At 40.0% G+C, this 15,012-nt stretch overlaps 1 protein-coding gene across 3 annotated transcripts in view; it reads right to left on the reverse strand.

Moving 5' to 3' along the window:
• UBE2Q2 (ubiquitin conjugating enzyme E2 Q2) overlaps positions 1–15,012 on the reverse strand; it is a 45,725-nt gene that overhangs the window by 15,145 nt on the left and 15,568 nt on the right. For 2 of the 3 annotated variants that reach the window (XM_038147655.1, XM_038147657.1), the window contains exons 3-6: positions 8,605–8,709; positions 6,932–6,988; positions 6,642–6,728; positions 4,748–4,888 (exon numbers count right to left, since the gene is read on the reverse strand). In XM_038147655.1, the coding sequence (XP_038003583.1) occupies positions 4,748–4,888; positions 6,642–6,728; positions 6,932–6,988; positions 8,605–8,709 (390 nt within the window). The remainder of the gene's footprint in view (positions 1–4,747; positions 4,889–6,641; positions 6,729–6,931; positions 6,989–8,604; positions 8,710–15,012) is intronic. The other variant, XM_038147656.1, reaches the window with a different exon arrangement.

A 15,012-nucleotide genomic window follows, 5' to 3' on the forward strand; every position in this document is an offset into this window, starting at 1 on the left:
GCAGATTTCTCAAATTCCACTAGTTTTTCTTAACAGACCGGTATGAAGGATGAACCTTGCAATTAAACATGCAAATAACAGGCAACTCCTTTCATCTGATTAAACAAAAGCTACATACAAACAAGGCTTCAGACGAGTAATTTCTCCATTTACTATGCTCCTCTCTATAGAGCAGTATCAGACAAAGAAGGGATTTGTCAAACACCAAGTACATGAAATTTTATGGAAAAGGGTTGTTTATAGGCAGTATCTGCATATTACTGCTATTTATGCCCACTATTTACAGATTAGCTGAAAAAGGAAGCATTGCACTTAACCAGTTAACACAGCAGTGTTAATCACCATTCTTTGTATAGTTGCTGTGCTTTGTGAGCATTGAGACTCATCAATATGTTGAGTCTGGAGGAAAGACCTCTCATAGACAAGTGTCAAGACTTTGGTTTTCTTCTGAGCAGAGCTGTGCAGATCCTTGCCCCTTCCACTGTATTTCTTACTAAAAGAAGGAATTTTCATACACTTTCCCCAGACTGTCAACCTATAAATACAGGCAATTTAAGAACAAGTTAGATGGTCAAAGACATCCTGTGGAAAACTACCTCTCTCATTGCATCTCTATTTCCATCCAATTAAACTACTGAATTTCTATACATAATGTTGGAAGTTCATCTTGGCAAATGAAAATTTAAGTATCTTCTGTACTGGAGACATTTAAAAACCAAAGCTTAGCACACCCACATCCCCCTGACTTCCATTATAACTGCTGATAAATGAGGTGGTATTAAAGGAGTTAGTTGCAGTGTGTGTAAGCAAGCCTCAACACACTTTGTCTTTGTCTTCACCCTTTTTCCCCCAGGAGCTTCTGGTTGGGCTGCTCATTCCTTATATAGCAGCATTAAATATAGTTACACTTGCTACTCTAAAGAGTCAATGGACTGTAAACCAGTAATCTACAATCAGGAGAAAGAGGATAGCAAGCTTAACTTAAGCAGTTTAGCACAGGAGCTTATTTTATGTGCTCTGAACTACCCTTGGAGGAACTTGAAGAGGAAGGTAACAGCTAAACCTGATGGTCAGCCTAATGGCAAACACCACTGCTCTGAAGCACATCTTCATTCTGGTGTCACTTGTGGGTTTTGGAGCCACTGTAAAGTGCAGTTTAGAAGAGAGCACAACTTGCATCCCACCACTGCGCGATGCAGAGCATTGAGGTCAGTTTTGACTACAGTGATACTAAAATTAAAAACTTTTTCCATAACTCACTACATGCAAGTTATAATTTCAAAGACTGAACCCAGATATAAATAACAGTATCCTTCTGGAAAAGTGGGACTTGACACTCCAAGGGAGATAAAGTTCCCATTTCTCAAATTGTGACAGTAAGATTTATAGTTGCAACTGCCTCAGACATAAGTGGTCAATCATGGGATCTGATGGGTCTCTGTCACATGGGGCTGATGCCAAGAGCAGAAAGGCAAACCTATTTCATCTGAAGTAGTTAAATGAGCTGCAGGACCAGACCCAAGTGACTTTTTTTTCCTAATAAGTAATCAAATAGGCACAAAAAGTCTCACTTAATCATCCCGTCCTGTACTAGCATATATTGTGGCTCTCCAGAACAATGAGCAGGTAAGCTGGAGAAATCCCTGCTACAAAATGCAAATATCTATGCTGACAACATGCCAGCTGCTGAGAGCTGCAAATAACAGAAATACCTGATGCAAGAATTCTCACAGCCAAAACTGTTGGACATGAAAAATATTCATGAGATGCACCACTACAAGCCCGTCCTGTTCCCAAACTCTTCCCCCTCAAGGACGAGCCACTGTTGGAAACATGAACCTTGTGGTGCAGTCGGACCAGCACTTGCCATTGCCCTGCTGTACTAAGGCCACAGAGACATCAGGGGTTTCTTTTCCCCTTCCAACCCTCAAAATGCACCCACAGCCTGCTCTACCCTCCACGTTAGAGGGGATAGGAGGTGCAGTTCACTGCAGTTTTTTTATCCAAAGATTTGATTGCTTTCTGTCTGATCAGAAAAATACTGTGAGCACATCAGAACACTACAGGAAACCTCTTCACTCAATACATTTCAGGAGATTTAGCTACAAGACCAAAAATCACCTGCTGCAACAAAACATGAAAACATCTCCAAGATAATAAACTGAAACCTAAAGTAACCCAGAAAGAGCTAAAGAACATAAGTTTCATTTGTTACTGAACTTTTGTCATATTTGTGCAGAAGCACAATCATTCCTAGAAGTTCAAGTAGTTTCATACTTCCTTCAAGGATTAGACTAAAAATAGAAATGACACCTTAGATTTCATAAAATCTGAAGATGAAAGTAGAGACTTTGGAGACTTCTAAAGGGAAGTGCTTAAACTCCTAGCATGAAATAGGAAAAGCTAATAGCATTATCTAAATAAGAAAGGCATTAGTCTCTGAAATGACTATGTGGGGAGAGACCTCTGAAAAGCAAGCAGCAGCAAGTTGTTAAATATTTGAAGTTAATGATTCCAGTTCAAAGACCTATTTTAACTACAGGTAAGCAAGTGGTTCTTTAAAGTTATTACAATGTTAAGAGGAGGATTAATCCTTGCTCCAAGTTACATACTGTACCAAAAGCCAAATTTATTTCCTGATGCCAGCAAGAAGAATGGGATTAAGGATACTGCCAAGGACAGAACTCATTTACAAAATTAGTAAATACACATTCTTAACTTGTATAACACACATAAACCTTAAAAACTCCTATAACAACATCTTGAGAAGCAGAAAAATGTCTTTAACCTATTAGGAATAAATGACAATGGGAGTGCCTGCACTGCTTTCCCATGAACAAGCCTTGATCCGTAACTCCAGCCTGCACTGCAGCCAAGGGGAAAGAGGACAGCCCATGGACCTGGGCCAAAGAACATGGAAAGGAAATGAAAAGTCTTCTGGCTGCACTGGGCACCAGTCAAAGCCCTGTATTATGCTGCACGTTCCCTTTTCCAACAAGCAGCATGTAAATGACATAGGTTTGTTTTACTGGCCTCTGCTGAGGAAACAAAGTATCCCAAAGGCTAAAAAACCAGACTAGTTCAGCTACGGCATTTAAGTTTGTGAAACTGCTAGTGTCCTCTAAGAAACCCAGTTGTGAAGGCTGTACAGATTTAAATTTTGCTGTGTGTTAGGACACTCAGCAAACAACTGCTCTTAGAGCATGGTTAACACATTCTATCAGAAGCCCCCTGTTTTGGCAGCACGGAGGACTAATAAGGTGCTACTGGGCTAGCTCTTTCCTAGGTCAGTAGCACAGCTACAGCTTTTGGTTCTCCAGCACCTAGGAGTAAACCCTCACAAGTCCTTGGAGAAATTCTTTCAGCAGCACAGCTATTTCTGGTGACCCACAAAAATACCACAGTTCCTCAGCAGCAGTTGAATACCCTGTTCCCTGCACTCAGCTGACCTTGTTTATGCACCAGCATCAACGAGAGTGCCCTGGCATGAGAAACAGCTATTATGTAAGTGGAATCTGCTGTTGTCAAACAGAAAACCAGCAGTGTTCATTTCAGCTCCACTAAATGTGGAGGGGAAAAGCAAAAGGAAAGGCAGTATTTGCCAAATAGAAAAAGAATAGATAGCAAAAGAAAATCTGCAGTTTTAAGAGGCTTTCTGCACCAAGGAAGAATGCTGACGCTACAAAAACCTTTTTTCTGTTCTACCACATTTTAGATGATTGTAAAGCAGGCCATGCCTCTCAGGCTGCAAGAGGTTATATTTTCTTTAACAATTAAAGACTCCTTACTATTAGGAGTTTGAGTTATACACACAGAAACACACAAAACTTCACTAGGCATCTCCTCAAACTGTGAACATTCAAGTTTAAACAAAACCAGTGACTGTTGTGCTTATGGTTACTCAAGTCTCAAAACAGGACTTGACTATACAGCCAAAGCAGTTTGGGACCTTATGTTTACCTGCTTTTAAACCCTGAAATGCCAATGAGGTTTAGGTGTTAAAATTTTAAAATCCTGTGGATGAAGATCATAAACAGACCTTAAATTTCATGTTTTATACATTTTAACCCTCTATGAAACAAAAGCTTTGATTTCTTTGGGAGTCAGGGTAAATAAAATTAGGGGTGTATGACATCATCACAACCTCCCCTACATGCACCTCTGAGAAGCAGAAGCCTCTCTGGAACCTGGCACTTGGGACAGAACATTTCTAAGCCTCTGGAGAACAAGCACTTTTTCTACAACTGCCTGCTGGTAAGATCACTCAGAAAACTGACAACAAAGCTGCAGAGCTGCTGAAGGCTCTTTATGCATGGCAATAAAAAAACTGCACAACAATCCACCACCCTTCAGTAATTTCCAGGTGGCACAGCTATTACTAAAAAATATAGTCATGCATAAAATGTATTTAAAGCACTGGCTTGCCAAGTATTTTAAGTCACCCATGACTTTTAACACAGGCAATTTTAATTACGGCTTTAGTTTTTTTACTTTAATAAGGATTCAGCAACAAAAGTCAAGCTCAAAGCCTGGAGGCATTCTGCAAGGAGAACTAATGCTTGTAACAAAGGCATCAAGCAAGAAATAGAGGGACAACCCATGGATACCTCTGGAGATGAGCAGGTAAACAGTCAGCTACAGGTTAATTTATGTCTAGGTGTACAGCAGTGAGCTTTCTTTGCTGAAAACCATCTCTCTTTTAAAGTCAGAAGTATTGCAAAGAAGAAGCATGGAATCCTTAACTCACATTTAAGTGATCTTGCCTTTGATTTTTTCTGATTTTTTCTAAGATTGCAAGGTTCTCTTTTTCAATGCCTTCATCCTCAGATTTCTTCCCATCAACTGGTTCCTCCTCCTTCATATCATAGTGATCCAGATCTTCAATGTCCTTCGAGAGAGAGAGAAGTTAATTGTAAATAACTGTCCTGTGCTCTTCATTCAATGAAACCCTCTCCAAAGGCATGTGGGATACAGTCACATACTGCACAGCACTATGGATTTGTGATTGTTGGATGCCATTTCTACTTTGTTCTAACTTCACCCTCAGCCAACATAATCACTGGAAGTATAGGAAAACTTCATAATACAAATGAAACCCAAATTCACAACATGTTTCTGGTCACAGAAACAAGTACTACCTCTGCAAGAAGATAAGATTGTAGAGAATTAGCTCACTGAAGTAGGCAGCAAATTGGACTAGAGAATCCAAAAGTATCCCAAGTTAGGGTGGCTCCAAGATGTTTCTAAAAGCAGACCCTTTTGCAATTAGAATCCCAGCTATACTACACTTCTCACAAGCAGTGATTAACGCATCTGGCAGGGCTACAGCAACCCTTCAAGAAAGTTAAATATTGGAAAACTATGTGTACTTTATTCAAGGTTAACATTTCAGCTAAAGATTAGATGCAGTAATTTTGGAATCGGGACATAAGACAAAATTCTGTGTTCAAGCATTCTGATCACCCAAGCCAACACTTTGGTTCTATGTTCTAGACCAAGGCACTAAACCCCCTCCACTCTGTATCCTGAGATGGGGTTATCTTTGTGGCAGAGAAGCACTCTGAGCTTCAGACAATTGCCTGAAGGTGATTCAAATGCTGTCTGTGGAGAGGAGGGGAAGCATGTAAAGACCTTGACATGAAAAAGAAAGCATTGCAGCAGCCACACCAGCAGGCTTTGGTTACACAACTACCAGATCCACTCCAGTAGGCAGAGCTCTGGCACACCTGGGGCTGCTCTCTGTTTTGCATGTGCTATCTGTTTGCATGGCAGGAAAACCCAAATTCAAGGATGTCCTATGTAACAAGAAATACACCCGGTGCATTTGACAACACTGTTTCCTTAGCTGTAACAGACTTCAGAGTGAGTATTCTTCAAAATGTTCATGTTTCTCCAATGATAGAGCTGAGGAGCTGAAAACTGCTTCTCCATTTAGAACTGGGAGTAGATTACAGGTTGTATGCATCACTGCCATACACAATGCCCCCTGACAGCTGATAAATAATGGCAGGCAGACCATTTCTTTTTTTCACAAAGTAACCCAAACATAATGCTAAAGGCTACTCTAGCAGTCTGCCTTGCACCAGCAGGACACGGGACATACCACCTTTACACAAACACCAGCTCCAGCAAACATAGTCTGGATCAGGCTAAATATGGTGTAAGAAAGGGCTGCTACAAATTAATTTAGGAACTTGGCAACATTTAGGTATTTTCTATAGGAAGATAATTTATTCAGAGAGAGTTGTTCATTCTTACTAAACCTTAATTAAAAATCTAAATCTGAAGTAGTCAGTACAGTTCTACTATAATAAGGCAGTCTATAGTGGTGTAGAAAGCAACCATCTTGGAGCTATTCTAACATATAGCAGATGCAAGGAAAAAGGGTGATTCTTACAACTAAAAAGCTCATTAAAGAGAGCACCATGTTGCCAGACATGAACATAAAAATTTACTGTGTCTGTTTCAATGTCCTTCCAGTCCCTTCAATTTATCACAGTCAAAAACTAGCTCACCCATTTAATGAGTCAGCAAACTGATTTACTCTTAGCAAGTCTGCTTCAGTTTGGGAGGCACTTCCAACTATATCAGAGCCAGTTCACATGCTGCTTGAAATAGGAGTTAACAATGCAAAAACTTACTGATTTGGCACACAATGTTATGTATTGTTTGACTAAAGCACAAACAGATGTCCAATTCTCTGTATCCAAGTACCTCACAGCTGAGATCTAGGTTTAAGAAGAAAATTTCACTAGGTTTCTGGTTGAAGGGAAAGCTGACATTCAGGTAAACATCCAAATTTTAATTATCTTTTCTGTTGAACTCCAGGGAGGTTACATGTTACAGTTTGGTTTAATTATTAGCTAGAGATTGCAGAGCAAAATGCCAAAATTCTACTAGATTAGGACAACAATCTCATATACAGACATACTTCACCCATATCATCTTCTTCCTCCTCCTCTGACGTAACTTCTTCTGTTGTTCCATTCTGCAATACAACAATGAAAGTTCTGCATAAATTTTGCATATGCTTCTTGCTTTCAAAATCAGCAAGTCCACTCTCAAAGAGAAGCAGGAGATGCAAAAGTTACATGTCAAATTTCAGTTCTTTGCAGATAAGGGTAAGATGCATAAATATGACAGTGAAGACACTTTTTCAAAGCAAAAATAAATAGAATATCTCAATTAATACCAATTAAGTCGTAAATAGAAGCTTTAAATTCAGATATGGAACATCCTATTCTGAGACACTGACAAATGCAACAAACACATCAAGTGGGTTACAACCCACTGTCCCTTAAGCATGAAATCAGATCCCGGCTCTGACTAGAATCCATCTACATGCTACACTCCCCAGAAAGAAAAAACTCAATGAACTTTAGACCTCTAGAACTTAAAGGATTCTTTTTCTCACTACTTGGAACTTCCATGCAGCCACTAGTATAATCCTGTAGCCATTGCTATTAGCCTGTTTGAGGAAATATCAAAACAATACACTGTGTTAATTTTTATGACTTTCTCTTTCAGGATACCACTCCAAGCTCAGGAAATCTGAGCTGCAGAAATCCTCAGAAGCATTCTGATATGCTTGTCCTCTGCTCACTCTTCCTTTGGTAAAGTAGTAATGACACTGCTCTAGACAATATACGGGACCAGATGAACCTTCAGTCAGAGTTACTAAGGTCCTTCTTATTTCACTTGAAACTGTCTGACATTTCTGGCTAAGAAACCTTTCATGAGTTTGTTTTTGAGTTTCACAGCACATGTGAGACCCTTCACAAAGCTACACCCTAATAGCACAGCCCACTGCCTTACAGCTGCACTGCTGAGTGGGTGGCTCAGAGAAAAGACCTATAGGATTACAATCTGGCATGTGACCAAAAATTAAGCAAGCTATTTGTCATTACTATAGTACTGTCACCACAGGAAAGCACCTATTACTCTAAAGGAGTATTATAGCAATCATGTCATCTTAATGTGTTCAAACAAAAGAAGATCCCATAATCTTACTAAAAAACAGGCAAGAACAGCTACTGTCAGCTCCCAGTCCTGTTTTCAACACAATACAAAACATTTTGGTTAAGAAGATCACCTCAGGCCTTCACAATTCCTAATTTTACAAGTGCACATGAAATAAGCAAGGCACCTCCCTGCCCAAAGTAACATATGGCCTTGATATCCCATGTCTCTGCAAGGGATTGAAGAAGGAAAACATCAACAGCAGTTCATCCAAGCGCACACTGTGAAACATACTCTTCAACAAAGAGCCAAATATTTCAGAAAAAGTACGTTTGGGAAGCACTCCAAGCGCACAGAGATTGGCTTGAACAATGTTTAGGAAGGAATTAAACTTGACAGCACTGCTATCACACACACACCTTTCAGTGATACAGAAACTTCAAAGTGAATTGTGTAATATTATCACACCATTATTAAATGGATTTTGCAAATAAAATTCAGATTGAAGACACTGTAATGCAAAAGTGCTTCACATCTCAGTTCTGATTTACACAAGGTCCAATTTTTCCCACTATCTTGTTTCTTGGAGTTAAAAAACCAACTCCTTTATTGGCATAAAAAGGTGTCCACAGCTTTTTGATTTACCTGTCCAGCTGGCAATGGCTGATCTAACATTTCAACATCTGGATGCTGAGGAAGATTATATAATCTGCAGAGGTCACATATTAATCGCTTCAGCTGCTGAAGGAGCTATAAACAAAAAAACATGATACGTTCATTTAAACCAAAGCACAGAGAAATGTATTTAGAATTTTCTTCACACATTGATATTGAACATAAAGTCAGTGTACAGCATTTAAATCTGCTAAGGCTGGAATAAAATTTCCTGTGTAATCTTTGTAGTTAAGTCTCCACAATAGAAACTCAAGGACATGGCAAGTTAGCAATGACTCCCATTCATCTTCCCATGTACAAGAAGAAAGCCATGAGCAGAAAACCAATTTTTGGTCTGACAGCATCATCTATTCCAAGCATAGGTGTCTGAGCCACACATCACTACGGAAAAAGCAAATGGCCACATTCCATGAGACAAAATGGTCCATTCCCTTTTCCCAGCCTAAATAACCAAGGAGGAGCAGTCTGGTTTTCCATACCCTGAATTCCTTTACAGGGCACACCAGTGAGGCAGCAGAAGCAGGACCAACCCTGTCCAAGTCCCAGGAGCCCGGCAGGCTCTGAGCTGGAGCCTAGGCACGCTGCTTGCTGTATCTTGTGTCAGGGTGAGGCACAATCTGTTACTATCTCTGACTTGTGTTTCCAACCTGTTCCATTGATTGTGCTCTGTTAACTGCAAACACCTCGCACCACCTCGCACTCACTAATGCAAGCCAGAAGAAAATTTACTTCTGCAGAAATAAACATTAAGTTTGCTTTTTGATCAAAACACTAATGAAGGTGATTTCTACAGCTCTTCACTTTCTCTAGGCAGCCTCAGATTCCTAGCTAAAGCCAAGACATAAAAGACTATACTACTGCATTTTCTACCTTTCCAAGGTCTTTGCACAGCTATGTCAGGAAAACAAACAAAGGACTGCAAAATCCATTTGTAAAAGGTCAACATCTCATCATTCGCACAATACTAACCTAGATGAAGCTTGCAGACATTATATATCCATTTATGGACTTTTCTTCCAAAAACCAAGGAGAATTTGTCCTGCCACTTGTTGAGGGCAGCATGCAAGACAGTTATTTCTGCACACACACTCCAAAATACTTGTCTAAAGCCTTGCTATTGGCCACTTTAAATGCTCTCACCTTACCCCACTGGAAGTGAAAAATTCAGTCTCACCAGGGTTAAGAGTTCATTTCCAAACCCTAATCACTAGCAGTGATAGGAAAACGTTGCCTTTATGCTATCTGAGAGCTTCAGTGCTTTTCCCTTCTACAGCAGAATTCCACATTGAGTTTCATAGGAATGTTATTTATCCATCTGAGGCCATGAACTGAGGTACCAGCCTGCATTAGAACACTATCGCACCCAGTCTGCTGTTTCTGCGTCATTCATGATAGTCAACCCAACCTAAAAATAAAGCAGATAATCAACCTAACAAAAAAAAGCAGATATCACCTAAAGGACTAGGGCAGCAACACCACATTTCTTAGGAGTATACACATGAGACATGATAGGTTTTGGCAAAAACCCTTCTGTAACAATCACATTTCTCATCAGCATTAAGACTCTACACTTGTTTGAAGCTTCCCAGGTATACAGAACATCGTGAAATCTCTTAGCAGACAGGAATCAGGTTAATCAATCAAAAAGTTAGTTGCCAGATAGAACCATAGGACTTAGAACTATTGTTTTCAGTATGTGCAAGATGCTTAAAGTTGCACTGCTATACATTTTGTTGAGAAACTTTTCTCTGCACAAACATTTCCTCATGGAGAGCTGGAGCATAGACCATACAATTCCAAGAGCTGTAATTTTTCTCAGAGAGCCAACAATTTGCTTAAATCTTCTGTGAATCATACAAAAATAAATCTAAGCAGTAAGGGAAGACTGCCACCATTGGGCTGGTAAATTAGCACTGGCCTTGGAAAAGCAGATGAATACAGTATTAGATGTGCCTTGACAGAGAAACAATAAGGACTGGAGAGTCAACTGCTTCCTGCCCTGCTTCCTTCACTCCCCCTCCTCCCCACAAATAGTCCTGTCAGCTGAACTGGAATTCAGAAGGAATTTTTGCAGCCAGGATCTACCACTGTAAGCTTCCCTTGCTTCTGAGCACAGCACCACAAGCAAGGAACGGGAGCACTCTCAAAACAACAAGGTGCTGGCACAGCCGGGGCTGAGTTACAGCTGTGCTTGACAAGGGCCTCCAGCAGCTCTTCACCTTCTCACTTCCACTGCACCACAGATCACACTACTGGGTGGCAGCTTATCAGCCTTGTGGCAGATCAATTCCAGTGTGCTTCAGCACACAAGCACCATTTCATCATGAAGGGGGAGGCAGAGACCTGCTGAGAGCAGGGATCCCCCTCCTCGGCAGGATTCTACATCGCAGGGTTAGCTTAATGCAACTCATACTGCAGTTCATTTTTACAAATCAGCTGCTTTATTTGCAATCAGTGTCTACAATTTGCAAAGGTGGTGGCAGAGCAAGAAGCTGATCCTGTCTGTACAACCCTTCCACACTTCCTCCTTATTGCTACATTTTTCCTCCACAGGAATTAATTTAATACCATCGATCTTTCTGCCATAGGTCACCATCACTGTTATCCCTTATCCTCTGCTCATCTGTATGAAAAATCACAGGGTAATTTGAGCTGAAAGTCACGTCTGGAAGACATCTGATCCAGCCCTGTGCTCTAAGCAGGGCCTGGCATGATTTGGTATGTGTTGGTATGTACATGAACAGACTACCAAAAGGGAGAGCAGATTTCTGTCATGTATTAATAATTTAAATGGATTTCCAGGGTAACTTCACAGGCTTGACTAATGTAAAATGAATGCTTAACACACACACACACACACACACACTTGGAGGCTACTGAAGAAAAGTGAGCTATCAGCACACCAGTAGCTCCCCTGGAATACAAACTGCCTAGAGCACAAAGTAAACAGCAACCAGAACTCCCAACCCACAGGGTAAAGGAGCGATGTGAATAGCCTGCAGAAGGGAAACCCTCAAGTGACCAAACACAACACATTCCTAAATTTGTTATAATGATTATAATTAATATCAAAGTAACAAAAATGACACCATTAGAATACACACCCTCTGTAATTTTTAATGCTTCAGGAGTTCTGAGAAGTGGGTGGTTCTTTTGGACACCATAATGCTGGTTTAGAACACAAACACCTCTTGGAATTTTGTTTCCTATCTTAATGTCCTGCACATATGAAAACAGTTTAAAACAACTTTTTCTAAAACCCAGCCTACACTAGGAGGCCTTTTTATGTATGAAGATATTTTCCTAATGTAGTAGGAAAGCATTAACAATTTTAGGATACCTTTGATGATATTAATATCCTGCTGGGCTCACTGTGAAACACCCTGTTTCCTGATTACGAAGAAAAATGAATTTAAGAAGTACAGTTTAAGCATAGAAAGACTTAATTATTCTATGTGTCTCTACCTACACCCACAATATCTATATAAAAATAAATGCATCAATAAATTTTAGCCTACCACTGAGAAAGTGCTGAAGAAGGATACAAATGGAAACAGAGAGAAGCAATAATTGTCACTTGGAGTGTGGCCACCACTTGGTTATCAGGTAACAGTGACAGTACCTCGCCTGGCCTCCCCCACACTCAGCAGCCTCGGGCAGTTTCAGACTAAAGCAAAGCTGATTCCTGCATTTTGTCTCTTCGACTCCCACTACAGAAATAGCTGCTGCCACACTGGGAGTTTGCAAGAGACAACATTCTTCCCCGAAATGCCTCCATGTGGGACTTAATCTAAAATATTAGCACAGAAGCACTGTATTTCCAGACAGTAGCTTACCCAAGCTGTAAACACACTTATGCCAGGAATTGTGTACTTACTTTTGACATCTTTCATGCAAATTTAAGGTCTAGAGTGTAAGAATTAAAGCTGCCTCTCTGAATTTCAGCCCATTTCCCTATTCTCTTTAAAAAGCAAACCTCCAAATAGTGTGGAGTTATACTTAACATCTCATTAAATAAGGTTTGAGGCTTCAGACTCGCATCATGTAATTCCATCATATTAAACAGAACAAGGGAAATCACAGTAAGATTTCTCTTTTGCTTAGCACAGCCACTAGAAGGCAGATGGCCATTTCATTCATACTTAGAAAATCTAAAGCATGGCTGAATTTCAGAAGGAAATTCAGGAGATACTAGGGGCTGAAAGAACTCTGTACCCTCTTCATCTGCTGACTGAAACTTGCCCAACATTGACAAGCAAGCAGCTGAGCTGTCCAAACCTGATGATATCTATGCTGATCACACTCTTAATAACCTTTCAACATTTTTAGCGTTTTGACAAATTTTCATAGTAAAAGCAACATGCTGGTGCAAGGTAACTAACAGACTTTCAGATCCACAGAAGATTTTCCAGGAAACATGTATGATTTTAACATCATAAACCAGTTTTTGTGTTACCATGTCAAATGACAAGGCTTCCACATGTCAAACATTTATGCCTGAAGAGCATATTCTTCAGTTTCCCAACAGCTGACACCCGTCCCATGTTACAAAGCAGGTAGAAAGGGCAGTAGAATACCAAAGGCTAAACCAGGGTACGAGTGCTAGCACTGCTTTTAGCACAGCTGAGCTCCTGGAAGAGTCTTATGCCTTCTTCCATTCAAAATTTGACTGCTCCGGTAACTGAGTTTAGAGCAACACGGCACTAACGATTCTTTACCTGCAGTAAATTAAATGAAAGCTAGTTTGAAACATTCTAGATTATTCTAAATTAAACAAAGTGAATTTTTATGAGACTGCGATAAATTAGAAATCTTTGGATTTGTACTCCTCTATCCCTTCCTACTTTGCAGCAAAAGTCTCTGTGTGAGTGCTCCATGCCATTGAAAGGGAGGGAGTTCCACGGGGAAGAGTTGTAGGAAGAGAAAAAAAAGCAATTAAAAAGTCGCAAGCCATGTCTTTGGAGCAAGAAAAGAAATCAGATTTTGTAGTGCAAGTATTTGTCTCCTCAACCACTCCCATCTGCCTTCACCTGGGCATAGCACAAAGCAGGGCGGATTCCTGAGAAACCAATGGGCCATCACAGGTGTCTATTACATCAACCCATCAGCTTTTCTACACGGGCAAGTACAATCTTGATGGCAGAAGCTGTTTTCTTACCAGCTACACAGGCAGTCCCGTGTGCATATGCAATTCAGCACAGCAAGTCCCATGCATGTTTACAACAAAGCTTTCCAGCCTCTTGCAGGCAGCTGCACACAGGAAATACCTTGCTCAGAACCTTGAGGCTGAATATCAGCCACACCAGCTTCAAGCTGCACAATCTTCTGCAAAATGTCTTTAAGCAAAAAGTTCATTTGGCCAGATTTTCTGCTACTGCCCCTTTCCAGGCAAAGCTTAAAGACTAAGATTTATAATATTCTTCTGAATGTAGTTCAGTCAAATCTTAGGTTGAAGTAGAAATTACAGAGATGTACACGTTGTGCAATCAGATCCAACAAAATGCATGAAAGCCCTAACATTCCTATACACTTTTTTTTTAATATGGCAAGGCCCACAAAGACATACTTTTATTAGTTTCCTAATTATTTTTGCTACAAGTCAAATGCATCCTAAACTGTCTTCAGAAAAGGACACCTGTACATTCTCACGTAAGACTGGGTATCCTGGATGAACATTATCCCAGAAAATATAACAAGTGGTGGGTTTTCCAAAGAAAGAACATTCCCAATTTTTCCCAAACCAGACAAATACTAAGCACATAATCCATGCAATAGGCAATATTCTGCAGACTGAATTTTAGTATGTATGGCATTCATGTCCATCAAAATAAAAACAAAATGTTAATATCATCTATTAATAAAGATCACCTGAGTTTGTCAGTATGCTGCAATACTCCTTTTTGAGGCACAAACTGCATTTGTACTGAAATTTATTTCCAAGCACTATTCAAGGACAGTTTCCTACAGAGACTAGGAAATTAATTTCTATATTCATGTGCCTTTCCCCTGAGCTCCCATCGCTACATGAAAGGGCATTTAAGTAAGATACAATGCTTGAGAGTTTTCTGAAATACAAAACAGCCATCAGAAGCTGTATACAAAGATTTCCTTAAAGTAGCAATTGTCCAAAGTCACAACACTGCTTAAATGCATCAGTACCTAAGGAATATTCTGATGAACCAGAAGCAATCAGGTCAAGTTTCCTCTGAATGAAGGAAAGGATTAAAGAAACCAAGAATTCTTGGTATTAGAGTCATGGTTTGGAGAACAGACATTCTCAAGAGTATAAAGTTTTGCCTCTGCAATTGATTTCTGTGCAAAGAAAACTCTACAACAGCTGTCTTACTCAGCATTTTTAACATTTTCATCCACTTCACT

This window comes from Motacilla alba, chromosome 10, assembly GCF_015832195.1.
Source record: "Motacilla alba alba isolate MOTALB_02 chromosome 10, Motacilla_alba_V1.0_pri, whole genome shotgun sequence".
Taxonomy (NCBI): domain Eukaryota; kingdom Metazoa; phylum Chordata; class Aves; order Passeriformes; family Motacillidae; genus Motacilla; species Motacilla alba.